At 42.7% G+C, this 19,800-nt stretch overlaps 1 protein-coding gene across 2 annotated transcripts in view; it reads right to left on the bottom strand.

The window, feature by feature from the left end:
• Positions 1 to 4,270: 4,270 nt before the first annotated feature.
• The window catches only part of LOC127076130 (uncharacterized), a 49,227-nt gene continuing 33,697 nt past the window's right edge, over positions 4,271 to 19,800 (bottom strand). For both annotated transcript variants that reach the window (XM_051017803.1, XM_051017731.1), the window contains exons 2-3: positions 15,663 to 15,727; positions 4,271 to 6,179 (exon numbers count right to left, since the gene is read on the bottom strand). In XM_051017803.1, the coding sequence (XP_050873760.1) occupies positions 4,434 to 6,134 (1,701 nt within the window). In that variant the 5' untranslated portion in view covers positions 6,135 to 6,179; positions 15,663 to 15,727 and the 3' untranslated portion in view covers positions 4,271 to 4,433. The remainder of the gene's footprint in view (positions 6,180 to 15,662; positions 15,728 to 19,800) is intronic.

The following is a 19,800-nucleotide window of genomic DNA, read 5'->3' as shown; positions in this document are numbered from 1 at the left end:
TGCTCCATCATCTTGTATTCCAAATCGCCCCGCGCTCGACGAGAAACGTGCTCCTGGGATTTATACAGAAATTTCAATTTTCCGACTTTGAAGAGTCTTCTTGGTTAATTCCAAAGGTCGTCGGACGTCCCTCCGTCGTCTCTTCGTCACCCTTCTTCGTCCCGGACCGAACTCTGCGGGGAATTCCTATAGACTCTCAAATCTTCTGACTTTGAAGAGTCTTCTTGATTATCATCAAGGATCGTCGTACGCCTCAACGCCTTCGTCATCTTTCATACACTCGTCCCTGACCGGACTCTCTGGGGATTTCTCTTGCCAAAGCTTCCACATCACAACCTGCAAGTGAGTGAAAAGTATCTAACAGTACCTGCAAAACAGATCGTCAAATAAAACCGTGCCCCAGGCGTGTCAAGATTTCAACACTTGGGTCACTCAACCTTCCAAATAAGATTTCCAGCATTCAATCTTATAAACATGCATTGGAAGGAACCTGTATGTCTTAAAATGCAAAGATTCTTTATCAAAATAATCGGATGTTTTTGCAATCAAAGCGGTAATGAAAAACAAAAACAAAATTATTTGACTGAATATGCATTTTATTGATTGGAAAAGTGTGGCTCAAATGAGCAATACAAAAGGAAGCAATTCCTGAAAAGAGGTAATTGCGCACAAAAGGAAAAATCTATCCTAATGGCAATGTGAAACCCGTGATCTCATCGAGTTCCAACTCGGTTACACCCCATATGTCCTCAGACTCTCCGTGCTTTCTGCCTTCTGAATAAGACGATTCTAACTGATCCCTACCGGGTATTATCCATGATGCTTTAACCAAAGCGCAAACGATCATGCTGGACGCAGTTGTTCGTTTCAATCCCTCTTTTGCCTGGACCGCCCTTTCAGGTTTTCAGTCCACCGGGATACCCTTTTTTGCCCAAGTCGCCTCTTCAGGTTTTCGACTTGCCGGGTGTACATTTTTCATCTTATCCCTAATTTTTGCCCGAACCTTTCTCTCTGTTTTTGGTTCGCCGGGATGCCCATTTTTGCCTGGACTATTTTGTTCTTTTCGTCCAGCGGGTCAATTTATACGAAGTATTTTTTAACTGCGTCCGCATTCACAGGGGATGGAAAATCCTCACCATCCATGGTCGTTAACAACAAGGCTCCACCAGAGAAAACCTTCTTGACCACGAATGGACCCTCATAATTCGGCGTCCATTTGCCCCTTCGATCGTTTTGAGGAGGAAGGATCCTTTTCAGCACCATATCACCTACGTGATATACCCGAGGTCGCACCTTCTTGTCAAAAGCACGCTTCATCCGCTGCTGGTATAACTTCCCATGACAGATGGCTGCCAGCCTCATTTCTTCAATCAATCTCTCTGAGTGAGAAAGGCGTGTGCCCCAGCAGATGTACGTACCGACGTTCGATACCCATGCAATGCAAACGGCAACATCTCATGCCAGTCTCTGTAGGTTACCACCATTTTCTGCACAATCGCACCGTCGGTGCATTCAAACGTTATCCGGGCAACAAAAGCTCATTCACCTTAACCTCCCCATCAGACATCAGAATCCGTTCGGATTCAGGGTCAGGCCCCTCCTCCGGGATCGGTCACTCTCAATCTTTCGATTTGAGTACCTCGAGATGTCCTCATCAGGGAACTCAAACTTCATCGGTTGATAATCATCAATGGGTTGCTGGGCGAGGTAATCAGACAATACACTCCCCTTGATCGCTTTCTGAAAGTATTACGAATTGATCAACATTTTTCCCTTCTCACAACCCGTCCGGTAAATGCTGGATTCTCAAACCCATACTCGATCAGATCCATCTCGGAAATCCACAAAGTGGTATGAACCAGCATATACTGTCTCAGTCGGCGAGCAGCCTATGCCAAAGTACAGCAAGTTTTCTCGAACAGTGAATGTATTGTTTCACAGTCGGTAAACTTTTTGCTAAGGTAAATTGCATGCTCTTTTCGACAAGACGCGTCATGCTGACCCAATACACCTCGTAGACCCCTCGAAGGCCGTCAAGTACAGATTGACAATTGTTCCTTTCACAGGAGGCATCAGAATCAGAGATTCCTGCACCTTTCTTTTATTTTTCAATGCCCCTTGGCAATCATTATTTCACCTGACCGTTTGATCTTTTTTTTTCAACAACTGGAATATAGGTTCACCCGTGGCTGTTAGATGAGATGTGAACCATGACAGGTAGTTCAATCTTTCTAAGAAACCACGAACCTCTTTCTTTCTTTCTCGGTTCAGGCATTTCTCGTTTTTTTTTATTATTTTTTCTCTTTTTTTTTAGCAGGATCGACCTCGATTCCTCTTTGACAATGAACCCCAACAGCTTACCGGCTCGCACTCTGAACGTGCACCTACTTTGGTTCAACCTCGGTTTGAACTATCTCAATCAGTCAAACGACTTGGCCAGATCTGCCAGATGCCCCACTTCTGCTTGGGACTTTGCTATCATGTCATCAACATAGCAATCGATTTCATGATGAATCATATCATGAAACAAAGTCACCATGGCTCTCTGATATAGGCACTGGCGTTCTGCTTCTTTAGAAGGCAGTCTTCTTTCCATAGTAGCTTGAGCATAATGATATCGGTATCTGTCTCGGCATACCCTGACATGACCAGGTAGAGACATCCACATGCTCTTCCAACAAGCCTACCATCCTGCTTTCAACTTGCCTCTGAAACGGCCCGGATTTTCATCTCCTTCCTGACCTCGGCGGTGCGTGGAATAACAATCTCAACCCGCTCCTCGGGCGGCTGAATCACCTTCTCCTCTTGTTTTAGCAATCTGATTAATTCCAGCAGATCACAGTCTTCTTCGTCTTCTTCTTCAGCAAGATAGATCGGTTTATCGAAGTCATATGAGGGGTAACCAAATTGTTATCGACGAGATCCGGAAACTTGTTTTTGAAGTCGGAACGAGACAAAACAAAAAGATAAAAATGAAAATAAACATTGTCATTTTTATTTTGTTTTTAAACTGCAAAAATAAATGAAAAACAGGGAACGCCGCTTTTTGACTGAAAAACATCCTTTTATTCATGATGCAGAAATGCAAATTTAAACATGAGGTGGCCCTTACAATGGACCATTGCGTGTCGGGCAACACGTATGGCTTTCATGCAAATAAACTGAAAACAAGAAATAATACTCTTCCAGACGAGTAACAGTGTTGATCTTTTAGGCCTTCCAGCTCCCTGGCACGCACGATTTTATCCACTGATCAATTCCCCAGTCACTGTTAGTTTCTTTACCCACTGCCCGGGTGTAATTTGAATCTTCAGTAATTGCATTCCCCATCACCTGACCATGCGCCGGTATGGGATTAGCATTAACATCTGTCAATAGTGAAAAATGGAGGGCCTTGGACTCCAGCAGGTCTTGAACAGTATGCTTAAAGGCTCTACAACCCTCAATGTCATGCCCCTGCGTACCAGAATGAAATTCACACCTGGCGTTCTCATTATAGTTTGGTGGCCACTGATCTGCTCTCAATGGAGCTAACGTCCTTGGCTGAACCATCCCCAGATCCATCAACTTTTTAAACAGAGCAGCATATGGCATGGGTGGCTTGTCAAAATGACGATCAACCCCTTTTCCTTTCACCTGATTCCCAGCTCCCTGTCTCTTCTGTGGAGTTGGCTGAGGTTGCTGCCGGATTGACTGATTACCAGCAGGGATGGTTACTGCAGCAGTGTGCTGGTAGTAACGACCTCTACCGTGTCCTCTCTGGGCGTACACAACACTCGAGTCACCCTCATCCTTGCACTGGTCATTACCAAAGGATTTCTTCGGTCCAGACAACGAAGTGTTTCCTTGCATGTTCCCCATCTTCAGCCAGTCTTCAATCCTCCTCACCTTTTCGGCAATTACCTTTTGCTCCAAGGCGAACTCTTGCATGACACTGATCAGTTCTCCCATCCTCTTTTTCAGCTCGAGAATGTCAGCGTTGGACGAATTCATCATTCCTGTGTCAATCAAAACAGGTTAGAAACTGACACCTGCAAAACAGAAAACAAGTTATTATGCATGAATGCAATGTCTATCCATATGAAGAACACTTTGTCTCTCGATCCTGGCTTCATTGAGACATATAACAATCCGCGGCAAACTTCTTATATTCAGCATTCAATCTCATCGTGCAGATCGGAGATATGTGATTTGGCATGAATACCCCCAACCATGTGTGTGCTTGTGTGAGTGCATACGGTAAAGCAAATAAAGCTTGAAGATCAATCACTGACTGAAAATCACCATCCATAACCAAAAGAGTGCACTATCAGTGCCATAGTCATACATCAACTCAGATAAAGCCAAATACAATCCTCCAGAATCAGGAAAAGAAATACAAACAAGTGAATTCCGTCAACAAGCCTGACGGTAATCCAACACAAATGAAAGATCTAGCTAGATGAGGGTCCCGCAGGTGGCCCTATCTCATCTTCCATCCTCGCGAACTCTGCGGCGAACCTGAGCTCGGTGTTCTCCTGCTGTAGTCTTCCAACTTCCTTCTGATGAATCTTCATCTGCCTGAAGTAATGGTCTCTCTCAGCTAGGTAATGATCTCTCTCAGCCCTGATCTTTGCCTTCTCCGCTTCCCACTCTGCAGCAAGAACTCTGGCTCTCTCATCTCTCTGTTCCTTGGCAAGGATTTGCCTCCTCTTCTCATCCTCAATCACCTTCGATGCTCTGAACAGCTTCTCCTTGGTGATGTCATGCTCCTTGTTAGATGATGCTAAGGCCTGGCTGATCTTCCCATAGTAGGTTGTATCCATCTCGAAGCGTTTGGCCTCCAAGGCATGCCGCTTGTCCTGATCTTCCATCTTTACTTTCATCTCTTGGTTGGATGTCTGAATCCGAGCAACAGTCATCTCTAACTCCGCTTTCTCCGCAAGTAACTGATCTCTAGCCCTCTTCATCTCAAGGAATTCTTCCATGCTGACAGAAGAACTTGGACCCTCGATCCTAGGACACACAGAGTCACCTCCAGGAAACGGTAGAAATGTAGACTCAATCCTCTTCCGCAACCAATCCTCAAATAGTGGAAAATACCGGCAGTTGACTTTGCCATAAGGAACCTTACCCCTCCTCTGGATATCTCGCCATTCGTCCAATACCTGCCTCAACTTGGTCTGGTTACCATCAATCGGGAAATAGAAGGACTCCTGAATCTCTCGCCCGAGAGGAGGACCCTCTATAGCAAACCCCATCTGTCTCCGGAGAAGCATCGGGTTGTAATTAATGCAACCCTGAACTCCCACTAAAGGCACATTAGGTAAACTCCCGCAACTGCAGATGAAGTCCCGACCAGCTAAACCATTATGAGTCCAAGCGATGTCATCAGCCCGCAGACCCATCAATCGGAAGGACCACTTGACACTAGGGTCAATCTGAACAAAAGCACCTCGGGAAGGCAAATACCCCATGAACCATCTAAAGAGCAACTGAGAGCAGCATCTGACCAGACCCCCACGCCTCTTCTCATTCCTGTTATGCACTGAATAGTAGACATCTCCAATCAGGGTAGGAATAGGGTTTCTCTGCATAAACAATCTGATAGCATTATGGTCCACAAAATTCTTCTGGTTAGGAAACAACACAATCCCATAAATGCTCACAGCAATCAGAGCACAGACCGTCTTCCAGTTACCCACAGCAGCATGTTCCTTGGCATTGGCCTCCAAGAAACTCAAATGAAACCCGGGTAGCTTTCCTTTTTCCTTCAAACCTTCCTTGACCATTTCCGGACTCAAATAAAGAGCACGTGAAATTCCAAGGACATCTGGCTCTGCTCTGGTGACATGAAAAGGAATCTGATCACGGATCTGAATACCCAGGATGCTGACATAATCCTCCATCAGAGGTCCCAACAGATAGTCTGGAAAAACGAAACACCTCAACCCAGGGTCATAGAACTGAAGAAGAGTGTGGATGGCGCTCCTGTCGCAGTCAGTGAGTCTGAAAACCATCTTCAGAATACCGCCGTATGACTCTCTAAACATTCCCACATGGTCAGGAGTAATCAATGCTATCATATCCTTGAGCACACCAATCTCTGGATCAAAGAAACTGTAAGCAATGTTGTTCTTCAAACCGGTCCTCATACTGGAGCAGAAATCTCTCAACCAGAATCTCGATCAAAAGTGTCCCTGCATATGGGTAAACATGGGTTAGATGCAATTAATGCAAAATGTAATGATGCTGATGAATGAATGCAATGCGTTGCCATCCTCCAAGCCATCTGATCATTTGCACTGAATCTGGGCTCTGAACTGATCATAACCATCTGAGGAATGTACAATCCCAATTCTGACCCACGGGTTCCGAAATAAACGGAAGACAGATACATCATCATCACCATCATCACCAAACCATATCCGAGTAGACACATCACCCCTATCTGAATCGGCCCGGGGAACCCGAAATAAACGGATCCCCACTGATAAAATATCTCGGCCCGGGGAATCCGAAATAAACGGATCCCCACTGATAAGTCACGGACAGCACTCCGGCGTCACGGCAATAAATGACCATAAATCCGACTTATAATTATGTCTCTGAATCACAGATCAAAAGTCACCATCTGGAGGCTATCTGAACAAACATCTGACAGAACAACCCTCCCCTCACAGGTAAGTTCTAATCAAGTCATCCTAAGGCGGATAATGGTCTCGACAATCGGGCGGAGATACTCAATGGGTTTGCCCTTTCGGGTGTGCCATTGTAGCTCCCTTAAAATCGTCTAAACCAAAGATCCGGGAATGATCGGTCACCAGAGTCAACAACTCAAATGGAGTGACTCAAACAAAGCGGAATATCCACAGAGATGAGCACTATCAAGTGAGCCTCGTCCGGCTTGTGGCACATCACGCCGCCAGGCACATGTTGACTTAACATGAAAGAGGCAACGTGAGACCACACTAGTCCTAGGTGTATACTCGGGCCTGGGTTTTAGCCCCACTCAGAACACCCACCCCAAACAACAGAACCACCTGCAGAGGACAGCAACAACATGATAGTATGATGCATGCAAACATTTAATGCAAATATATATACACACTGGTTAGAATAATAAATGCAATAAATAACACAAACAAGCAACCTAAACCAATCCTAGAACGCTAGGAAGGACTCGCTTAGGGACGATGGACCAGCACAGGTCTACATCAGTAAGTCCCCAGCAGAGTCGCCAGCTGGCTGAAAATTGAAAGTTGGCTGAAAATGGGGAAGATCCAGGGTGGTAATGCTTCGTCATCGGGATCAAAGAAACCATTCGGGAACGGTCAGCGCAAGAATGAGGGTGACTCGAGTGCTGTGTATGAGCAAAGAGGATATAGTGGGGGTCGTTATTATCAGCATGCTGCTGCGGTAAACATCCCTGCTGGTAATCAGTCAGCCAGACAGCAACGTCAGCCACCGCAATCGAGAGTCGGGTACCAGGTGAAAGGGAAAGGAGTTGATCGTCACTTCGACAGGCCGCCCGTGTCATATGCCGTGCTGTTCAAAAAGTTGAGGGATTTGGGGTTGGTCCAGCCGAGGGCGATGGTTCCGATAAGAACAGATCAGTGGCCTCCCGATTACGATGAGAATGCCAAGTGTGAATTTCATTCTGGTACGCAGGGGCATAACATTGAGGGCTGTAGAGCATTCAAGAATGTCGTCCAAGATCTGGTGGACTCCAAAGCTATCAATTTTGCGCCGTCACCGAATGTTAATGCTAATCCCATACCGGTCCATGGTCAAGCGACGGTGAGTGCAATTGCTGAAGATTCAGATTACACCCGGGCGGTGGGTGGAAAGACCAACAGTGACTGTAAGCTGGATGGTTGGGTAAAACCGTGTGCACCGGGGCAGCAAATCCTGAACTGGAGGGTTTGAAAGATCAACATTGTTACTCATCTGGAAGAGTATTATTTCTTGTTTTCAGTTTATATGCATGAAAGCCATACGTGTTGCCCGACACGTAATGGTCCATTGTAAGGGCCACCTCATGTTTAAATTTGCATTTTCTGCATCATTAATAAATGGATGTTTTTCAGTCAAAAAGCGGTGTTCCCTGTTTTTTCATTTATTTTTGCAGTTTAAAAACAAATAAAAATGGCAATGTTTGTTTTCATTTTTCTTTTTTGATTTGTCTCGTCCCAAAGTCAAAAGTAATTCTCCGGATCTCGTTGACAACAATTTGGTTACACCCTCATATGACTTCAACAATCCGAGCAATCAGGCTGAAGAAGAGGGCGAAGAAGATTGTGATCTGCTGGAATTAACCAGGATGTTAAAACCAGAGGAGAAGGTGATTCAGCCGCACATGAGGAGCAGATTGAGGTTGTTGTTCCAAGCACCGTCGAGGTCAGGAAGGAGAAAGAAAATGAGGCCGTTTCAGAGGCAAGTTGAAAGCAGGATGGTAGGCTTGTTGGAAGAGCATGTGGATGTCTCTACCTGGTCATGTCAGGGTATGCCGGGACAGATACCGATATCGTTATGCTCAAGCTACTATGGAAAGAAGACTGTCCTCTTGAGAAGCAGAACGCCAGTGCCTGTATCAGAGAGCCATGGTGACTTTGTTTCATGATATGATTCGTCATGAAATCGAATGTTATGCTATGACATGATAGCAAAGTCCCAAACAGGAGTGGGGCATCTGGTGGAGATAATTCAGACTGAGGTTGAATTCAGATAAGTGCACTATCAGAGTGCGGGCCGGTAAGCTGCTGGGAGTTCATTGTAAGGGAGGAATCGAGGTTCATCCTGCAAAAAAAAAAAAAAAAAAAAAAGGGAAAAAAAGCCTGAACCGAGAAAGAAAGAAAGAGGTTCGTGGTTTCTTAGAAAGATTGAACTACCTGTCATGGTTCACATCTCATCTAACAGCCACGGGTGAACCTATATTCCAGTTGTTGAAAAAAAAAGATCAAACGGTCAGGTGAAATAATGATTGCCAAGGGGCATTGAAAAATAAAAGAAAGGTGCAGGAATCTCTGATTCTGATGCCTCCTGTGAAAGGAACAATTGTCAATCTGTACTTGACGGCCTTCGAGGGGTCTACGAGGTGTATTGGGTCAGCATGACGCGTCTTGTCGAAAAGAGCATGCAATTTACCTTAGCAAAAAGTTTACCGACTGTGAAACAATACATTCACTGTTCGAGAAAACTTGCTGTACTTTGGCATAGGCTGCTCGCCGACTGAGACAGTATATGCTGGTTCATACCACTTTGTGGATTTCCGAGATGGATCTGATCGAGTATGGGTTTGAGAATCCAGCATTTACCGGACGGGTTGTGAGAAGGGAAAAATGTTGATCAATTCGTAATACTTTCAGAAAGCGATCAAGGGGAGTGTATTGTCTGATTACCTCGCCCAGCAACCCATTGATGATTATCAACCGATGAAGTTTGAGTTCCCTGATGAGGACATCTCGAGGTACTCAAATCGAAAGATTGAGAGTGACCGATCCCGGAGGAGGGGCCTGACCCTGAATCCGAACGGATTCTGATGTCTGATGGGGAGGTTAAGGTGAATGAGCTTTTGTTGCCCGGATAACGTTTGAATGCACCGACGGTGCGATTGTGCAGAAAATGGTGGTAACCTACAGAGACTGGCATGAGATGTTGCCGTTTGCATTGCATGGGTATCGAACGTCGGTACGTACATCTGCTGGGGCACACGCCTTTCTCACTCAGAGAGATTGATTGAAGAAATGAGGCTGGCAGCCATCTGTCATGGGAAGTTATACCAGCAGCGGATGAAGCGTGCTTTTGACAAGAAGGTGCGACCTCGGGTATATCACGTAGGTGATATGGTGCTGAAAAGGATCCTTCCTCCTCAAAACGATCGAAGGGGCAAATGGACGCCGAATTATGAGGGTCCATTCGTGGTCAAGAAGGTTTTCTCTGGTGGAGCCTTGTTGTTAACGACCATGGATGGTGAGGATTTTCCATCCCCTGTGAATGCGGACGCAGTTAAAAAATACTTCGTATAAATTGACCCGCTGGACGAAAAGAACAAAATAGTCCAGGCAAAAATGGGCATCCCGGCGAACCAAAAACAGAGAGAAAGGTTCGGGCAAAAATTAGGGATAAGATGAAAAATGTACACCCGGCAAGTCGAAAACCTGAAGAGGCGACTTGGGCAAAAAAGGGTATCCCGGTGGACTGAAAACCTGAAAGGGCGGTCCAGGCAAAAGAGGGATTGAAACGAACAACTGCGTCCAGCATGATCGTTTGCGCTTTGGTTAAAGCATCATGGATAATACCCGGTAGGGATCAGTTAGAATCGTCTTATTCAGAAGGCAGAAAGCACGGAGAGTCTGAGGACATATGGGGTGTAACCGAGTTGGAACTCGATGAGATCACGGGTTTCACATTGCCATTAGGATAGATTTTTCCTTTTGTGCGCAATTACCTCTTTTCAGGAATTGCTTCCTTTTGTATTGCTCATTTGAGCCACACTTTTCCAATCAATAAAATGCATATTCAGTCAAATAATTTTGTTTTTGTTTTTCATTACCGCTTTGATTGCAAAAACATCCGATTATTTTGATAAAGAATCTTTGCATTTTAAGACATACAGGTTCCTTCCAATGCATGTTTATAAGATTGAATGCTGGAAATCTTATTTGGAAGGTTGAGTGACCCAAGTGTTGAAATCTTGACACGCCTGGGGCACGGTTTTATTTGACGATCTGTTTTGCAGGTACTGTTAGATACTTTTCACTCACTTGCAGGTTGTGATGTGGAAGCTTTGGCAAGAGAAATCCCCAGAGAGTCCGGTCAGGGACGAGTGTATGAAAGATGACGAAGGCGTTGAGGCGTACGACGATCCTTGATGATAATCAAGAAGACTCTTCAAAGTCAGAAGATTTGAGAGTCTGTAGGAATTCCCCGCAGAGTTCGGTCCGGGACGAAGAAGGGTGACGAAGAGACGACGGAGGGACGTCCGACGACCTTTGGAATTAACCAAGAAGACTCTTCAAAGTCGGAAAATTGAAATTTCTGTATAAATCCCAGGAGCACGTTTCTCGTCGAGCGCGGGGCGATTTGGAATACAAGATGATGGAGCAGAAAAGGTCCAGATGAGTCTGGGAATTCTCATTTTCCAGCTAAGTCCCTAAGCAGAATCCGGGGACTAGCTCCTCAGCCGAGTCAGTATGGTTATACCCAGGCAGATTTACAACGGTGTTTCCTCAGCAGCCAGGTCAGAAGGTTGTTATTCCCCGAGTGGAGCGGGTCTTTTTCAAAGAAATATATCTCCAACAGTGTTCATCCTACCAGTGGATTGAACAAGTTCCCGTAGTGGACAAATTTTTGCATCCCCCAGCTGAGATGATTCTACCTATGGATTGCGTGGGTTGTCCCAAGCGGAATGGTATGCGGTCCCCTAGCAGGGTCTGGATGGTATTCCCCCAGCAGGTTGAAGATTGCTCATTTCCCCAGCGGGAGTATCTGTGAGGGTTCCCAAAGCAGAGTTGGGATCTATATCCCCAGCAGAGTCGCCAGCTGTCGCATCCTGCGAAAAGAAAAATCAACCGGCGAGCCTAAAAATAAAAACACACACAGAGCCGCCACTAAACGTTATTTATCCCAAGATAGGGAAAGGAAACGCTCAGAGAAACCTGGAAAGACATGGTCTCGCGACCAGAGAGAAAAGGTTCGGGAGTCGGTTACGCAAGGGGAAGGTATTAGCACCCCTCACGTCCGTCGTACTCGACGGGATCCACGTTCTAGAATAAAGAAAAGGTTGCTAAACATCACACACACACACGGGGAACGCAGGTGGGGTTAAGAGAAACGGGCTCGATAAGGTATCGCACCTTATGCCTACATATCTTGTCTGGAACAAGAATCAGAGCCACTGTAGTTCGGCTTACGCACGCCAAACAACACAAAACAAATAAACAAGCAAGGGTGGCAAACATGGAGCCCGCCAACCACTGGATGGAATTACGTCAGCATCCGAACCAAAACACACTCAAAACGACAAACGTGGAGCCCGACTGCCAATCACTGGGCTTACGTCGGCATCCGAACCAAAACACATAGTCAGATAACAAGTAAACACACGCAAAAAGAAAAAGGTTGCCCGGAGTGGTCTCGCACGACCACCTGCCTACATACCTCGTCTGGAACGAGGATCAGGGCGATGTAGTTCCCCTGAAAGGGACTAAATTGCTAACCAGAAACCGGGGAAAGATACACAACTAGGGAGCTGAGACTCGAGCCTAATGTTGTCATGCATCGTTAACCCTAAGTTCGGTTTTCTATCCTACTTGCATAAGCAAACTAACCTAACCAGGAAAGAAGCTAGCACACAAGCATACAATCATATATCAAATGAGAACAGGCATCTCAAACAAGCATGTCAATCAGAGATTCACAGAGCACCCGCTATAACCAAACAAGAGGCTCAATCAAAGGGGTTTGACCGCCGAAGCGAGTCGTCTGTACATGGTTTTGATTTGCTCTTAACCTTGCCATTACGAGGCTAAGGTGAAGCAGATGAAAGGATGAAGTGAGGATGAGACCTCACAGCTCTTATCCCTAACCAGGGAGAGCATCTGACAAATGAGCATGGGTCCAGAATAGGGGAACCCTTCTATACTCAGTGACTCAGACTCGATGTGCACTGCACAGGATCTTGGGCTTTTGATCTCAATGCTACAACCATGTAATGGGAGCAAGGAGAAGACTCACTGAATAGTGGGGGACAGGTTGCTTGTCCCTACCTTCCACCAATTGCCTTACTTGAAGGGCTTTTCCTGCTTGGCTTAAAAATAAACATACACAAGCATTGCCTCTTAAGGAGGACTTCAGACAATTTGCCCGGCCCGGTAACAGCCGGGTCTCCAGACTACATGAAGTTTTAAGAAGTTACCTCAATGCAAATTGCTTATGCAAAGCAAAGCAAAGCAATAGTTCACAAGGAACTGAGCAACTAAAGTACCTGGAAACAATCAAACTCAGTCAGTACTCAATCAGACAAACTATACAGCAAACAAACAGTTTAAACAATACAACACAAAGCAAGCTCAAGGCTTAAGCCCAAGCTCCAACACCTACAAAACAATGTTATGTTAGTGTACAAACATCCACAACATCAATTAAAATCAACTTGTATCATTCTCCATGTACATGATGCTTTTGATCCTGAAAAATCAAGCAAATATTAGTAACTAGACCACTAGGCCAAGCCTAGGGTCCAAAAGCAAGAAAAATTTTAAAACAGCAAGGCATCCACCATCCAACATCAAATTATCATCAAACAAGAGCAAACATCATTGGTCTCATGTTTATATCATCCATCATGTTCATATTATGCCCAAAACAATTCACATTAAGTCAAATGGAGCATCAAATATACAAACAGAAGTATTGCATTCAAAGCCATGCCAAAACACATCCAAAAATTCTCAAATTAATTACACCTAAACAGGGGTCCATCAAGGTCTACCATGTCAAATTTGAGCTCAATTGGGCAAATGGAACCATGTCAATGAAAATCATCAAAAACAGACACAATTTCATGCTTCAATTCACACCATCAATGCATACATCCAATTCAAAAATTCATATCTCATTGAAAACAAAAAAGAAATGGATGAGACCAAAACAGGGAGGTCCTAAAATGTGTCTAGTTCATGCATATCAAATTTCATGGCCATACAATACAATATGAGGATTTCACATCAAAATTACAAACCTATGTCATATGAGCTTGCACAAATGATCTCCAGAAATGAAAAATCATGATCAAATAGAAAATGCAGTGAAAAATTCTACAAAAATTCATACAACATCACAACATGCCAACCAATCATCATGCAAAATTTCATTTTATTTCAACATGTATAGGTCACTCAAAAAAATCCTGCAAGTTGACATAATGAGGTGTGACACAAATTGTCACACCTAAGTTCCAGAATTTTCTGCTCTCTAACCAGGTATCCAAAATTCATGAAATTTACATATAAATAATCCTCAATGAGTCAAGAACCACCACAAAAATTTTCAAGAATTTATTCTACATTATGAGCATTTCATGATCAAATTGCAAAAATGTATCAAAAATGGACATACATCGGAAAACCCTAGGTCAAATAAAATATTCCCCAAGCACAACTTTGACCAATAGGTCAAAAAAAACCTACACTCACCAAGGAAGCTATAGAAAAAATTTCCATATTTTTTGGATTTTTTTACTATTTTTTACGATTTTTTAAAGGTCATATGAATTTTTTAATAATTAAACAAATTAATTAGAATTAGTAATGGCAGATTCATAATTAATTATGGCGGGGGAGGAAAGTCATTCACCAAAAATTCAGATCAAAAACGTTATTTATCCCAAGATAGGGAAAGGAAACGCTCAGAGAAACCTGGAAAGACATGGTCTCGCGACCAGAGAGAAAAGGTTCGGGAGTCGGTTACGCGAGGGGAAGGTATTAGCACCCCTCACGTCCTAGGTACTCCTAGGGATCCACGTCCTAGAATAAAGAATAGGTTGCTAAACATCACACACACACACGGGGAACGCAGGTGGGGTTAGGAGAAACGGGCTCGATAAGGTATCGCACCTTATGCCTACATATCTTGTCTGGAACAAGAATCAGAGCCACTGTAGTTCGGCTTACGCACGCCAAACAACACAAAACATACAGACAAGAAAGGGTGGCAAACATGGAGCCCGACAACCACTGGATGGAATTACGTCGGCATCCGAACCAAAACACACTCAAAAGGGCAAACGTGGAGCCCGACTGCCAATCACTGGGCTTACGTCGGCATCCGAACCCAAACACAATCAGATAACAAACAAACACACGCAAAAAAGAAAAAGGTTGCCCGGAGTGGTCTCGCACGACCACCTGCCTACATACCTCGTCTGGCACGAGGATCAGGGCGATGTAGTTCCCCTGAAAGGGACTGAATTGCTAACCAGAAACCGGGGAAAGACACACGACTAGGGAGCTGAGACTCGAGCCTAATGTTGTCATGCATCGTTAACCCTAAGTTCGGTTTTCTATCCCACTTGCATAAGCAAACTATCCTAACCAGGAAAGAAGCAATCACACAAGCATACAATATACAAGCATATATCAGATGAGAACAGGCATCTCAAACAACACATGTCAATCAGATATCCACATAACACGCACTATAGCCAAACAAGGGGCTCAATCAATCAGGTTTGACTGCCTAAGCAATCGTCTGTACAGGCTGTGTTTGCTCTTAACCTTGCCATTACGAGGCTAAGGTGAAGCAGATGAAAGGATGAAGTGAGGATGAGACCTCACAGCTCTTATCCCTAACCAGGGAGAGCATCTGACAAATGAGCATGGGTCCAGAATAGGGGAACCCTTCTATACTCAGTGACTCAGACTCGATGTGCACTGCACAGGATCTTGGGCTTTTGATCTCAATGCTACAACCATGTAATGGGAGCAAGGAGAAGACTCACTGAATAGTGGGGGACAGGTTGCTTGTCCCTACCTTCCACCAATTGCCTTACTTGAAGGGCTTTTCCTGCTTGGCTTAAAAATAAACATACACAAGCATTGCCTCTTAAGGAGGACTTCAGACAATTTGCCCGGCCCGGTAACAGCCGGGTCTCCAGACTACATGAAGTAAGAAGGTTATACCTCAAATGCAAGTTGCTTAAGCAAAGCAAAGCAATAGTTCACAAGGAACTGAGCAACTAAAGTACCTGGAAACAATCAAACTCAATCAGTAATCAATCAGACAAAACCAAACAACAAGTGTATAATCAATCAGTTTAAACAAACTATGCACAACACAAGGCAAGCCAAGGCTCAAGCCTATGCTTCAACACCTACAAAAAAATGTTATGTTAGTGTACAAACATCCACAACATCAATCAGAATTGGATTTGGATCATTCTCCATGTACATTGCTTTTTTGATCCTGAAAAATCAAGCAAATATTAGCAACTAGACCACTAGGCCAAGCCTAGGGTCCAAAAGCAAGAAAAAAAGTTAAAACAGCAAGGTATTCATTAACCAACATCAAATTAACATCAAACACAAGCAAACATCATTGGTCTCATGTTTATATCATCCACCAAGCTCATGTTATGCACAAAACAATCCATATTGGTTCAAATGAAGCACCAAACATACAAACAGAATTATTGCATTCAAATCCATACCAAAACACATCCAAAAATTCTCAAATTAAATACACCTAAACAGGGGTCAGTCAAGGTCTACCATGTCAAATTTGAGATCCATTGGGCAAATGGAACCATGTCAATGAAAATCAACAAAAACAGACACCATTTCATGCTTCAATTCATACCATCAATGCATACATCCACTTCAAAAATTCATATCTCATTGAAAACAAAAAAGAAATGGATGAGACCAAAACAAGGAGGTCCTAAAATATGTCTAGTTCATGCATATCAAATTTCATGGCCATACAATACAATGTGAGCATTTCCCAATCATTCTACCAACCTATGTCATATGAGCTTGCACAAATGATCTCCAGAAATGAAAAATCATGATCAAATAGAAAATGCAGTGAAAAATTCTACAAAAATTCATACAACATCCTAACATGTCAACAAGTCATCATGCAAAATTTCAGCCAATTCTAACATGTATAGGTCACTCAAAAAAATCCTGCAAGTTGACATCAAGAGGTGTGACACAAATTGTCACACCTAAGTTCCAGAATTTGCTGCTCTCTAACCAGGTATCCAAAATTCATGAAATTTACATATAAATAATCCTCAATGAGTCAAGAACCACCACAAAAATTTTCAAGAATTTATTCTACATTATGAGTATTTCATGATCAAATTACAAACATGTATCAAAAATGGACATACAATGGAAAACCCTAGGTCAAATAAAATATTCCCCAAGCACAACTTTGACCAATAGGTCAAAAAAATTCTACACAAGTCAACAAAGTCAAGGAAAAAATCCTCACATTTTTCTGATTTTTTATGAATTTTTGGTGAATTTTTTAAGATGTTAGTAATTTTTAAATAATTATTTAGCATGAAAACGAATTACATTAAATTATAGTGGCATTATTGTAATAATCCAAGGCCATTCCAATTCATTAATGTGTTGTCACACCGCTATTGGTCGTCCAGGGAGGGAAACAACAATTTGAATTGCCAAGCCAAAAAACAGAATCAAACGCGGAAAAAATCCAGAACAGCTTCATCTTCCTCGCGCGCACACAAGCTTGGAACGGTAAATGCGGTTTCGCTCATTTCATCACCAAAATTAACAAACTAATAACCGTTGGAAAGGTCTCGATGCATAGATCACGAATATATAATCTAATCAACCTAAACCTAACCGTGTAAACCGGATCGATCGTTTAAAGTTTCGCATTCATACTTTCATTTCAAGATTTCTCACACTACAGGCAAGCATTTGCAAAACTAAAGCTATCATGACGATCTACATGCTACGCACTTTAAAACGCATATCATAATCAAGCAAATGGTTAAAGTCGAATTTCACTCAAACCTGGAAATTGCAGTGTAATGCGCGCGGCTTTGAGCTCTAATTCTTGAAAACAGTCGCACTAGAAGGATATAGAAGATGAATGAAAGCCTTGCCTTAGCTTGATTCTGCTCCAGTCATGCGAATTTTCGATTTGCCATTGATGGTGAGTTCTTCAACAGTCGCGTTTGGCCAAGCTTTTCCTTCCAATTTGCAAAAACAGTTGATGTAGATGATTGGAGAAGATGAATGCAAAAGAAATCTTCAAGTTTGGTTGAGAATTGGTCAAGAATTTTGGAAATGAAAGTTTTTGTTCTTGGATGAAAATGGAGAGAATGTGAGAGATCTAGATCTGTTCTTGGTAATTGTGATATTCAGTTATGATTAGGAGATGATTTGGATTATATATGGATGCTTAATTGTAGCTCTAATCACATAATTAGCAAAATGACATGGTTAATGGAAATTGTTATTTTGTAAGTGAGGGCAAAATGGTAACTTCCTCATGACAGCACATGCCAGCTCAAAATTGGTTCCAACATGTCCAAAACACCATATGTGAAGTGTAGAAACAATTCTCATTGCAATTGGTTGCTTAAATCTCATTTTCACTATGTGTATGTAAAGTATCCATTTTTAACCATTTCATTTTTCATGCCAAAACTCAAACCATGTGCATTAACCATGAAATGAATATTCAAACACACTTAAAATGCCATTCCTGAGGTGTTGGAAAAAGTCCCATTCAAAAATTCCCAATATTTTGACTTTTGGACAATTTTGCCCCTGGTCCAATTCAGCTGTCCAGTTGAAAAGTGACTTTTTGCCTTGGCCATTTTTGAACAAATCCAATGATGCACCCTCAAAGTACATGTCAAATGGAGTTTGTGCATATAAAGAACTTGCAATTTGGACAAACCATGTGGAAGTTATGGCCTCCTGATTACGGTCTTTTCTGAAATTCACTGAGCCATATCTCGCAAACCGTACATCGGATTTTCAAGTTCTTGGACTTTTTGGAAAGGTGAGAACAAGATCTACATCTGTCATGTTGAACAATTTTTCATTTGAAGCTTCCTTGGACTTCTGTTTTTGAGGTCAAAAACTTTCCATTTTTGGAAACTTCAATTACAAGTCACTTGCTATTTTTGGCAGTTTTTGTCCTGACTTGATTTTCTTCATTTTTAAGCTTTGCAATGTCATTCAACACTTGTTCCAACATGAATGAAGTGTGTCTAACTTGTTTCCACCTCCAAATCCACCAGATCATGTACAGTTGACCACAGTTGACTTTTCATCTGATAGATGAATCTGGCAATGCATAGATCAATTTGAACCCCAATCTCCAACTGAAATGGCTCAAGGGTGATACCCTAGCCTCAATAAGCACAATATAATCACAAAATGAACCCTATAACCATTAGAAACCTCATCTCCTGATCCAGCCCTGATTGGCCCAATGCAACTGATTAGGGTTGACCAATGGTCAAAACCCTAATCTCAAGGAATCTTCTTCAATCTCCTGATGACATCCAACCATGATGATGATGATGTATCAATTCAATCAAGATGAAGACCAACATCCATTGAGAATCATGAAACCCTAATTCACAGTCCAATCCTCAGATGGCCCATGATCAGTCAATAAACCCTAGGCTTGCACTTTGACTTCCTCATCTTCTGATCAAGACTTGGGAAGATAGCTTGCACTATGTAACCACATGCTATGCAATATGAGATGCCTAATGTCCTAAAATGATATGTAAATATGTTAATGCTAGTCCCAAGAGAGGAGGGCAAATTTTGAGGTGTTACACCTTTCTTGCAACAATAATGACAAGTCAAGTGATGATGAAAGTGAATTTTGTTATTTGATTCCCTTACAACAAATTTATAATTTTTGTATGATACGTTTAAAGATCTTTTAAGTTTTATTGGATCAATAACGAAGGTAACTTTTGGTTCTAAATCCTTGTTCAATTTGGCTTTTAGAGTAATAACTTCTTACCCCATGTGACAAGTTTCACAACCAAACTAAGAAGACTTATCATCCTCAATTTTAACTATTGCAACCTCTAGCATGGTTTGCTTAAGAGCTTACATTTGTTTTTCCGTTTCTAAAACTTTGGCTTCTAAGTATGAAATTATTATTTTATTTGAAGCCAACCTTTTAAAAGCTTATTTAGATTCACCATATAGATTTTCAAAAGCAATTTGTATATTAAAATAAGACATTTTATCAATAGGTTCAGATTTGGAATGGCCTACATTATTATTCTTGTGCTTGGCC

This window comes from Lathyrus oleraceus, chromosome 1, assembly GCF_024323335.1.
Source record: "Lathyrus oleraceus cultivar Zhongwan6 chromosome 1, CAAS_Psat_ZW6_1.0, whole genome shotgun sequence".
NCBI lineage: Eukaryota > Viridiplantae > Streptophyta > Magnoliopsida > Fabales > Fabaceae > Lathyrus > Lathyrus oleraceus.
Note: the sequence above shows the minus strand (reverse complement) of the source record. Positions and strands in the feature narration are given on the sequence as shown.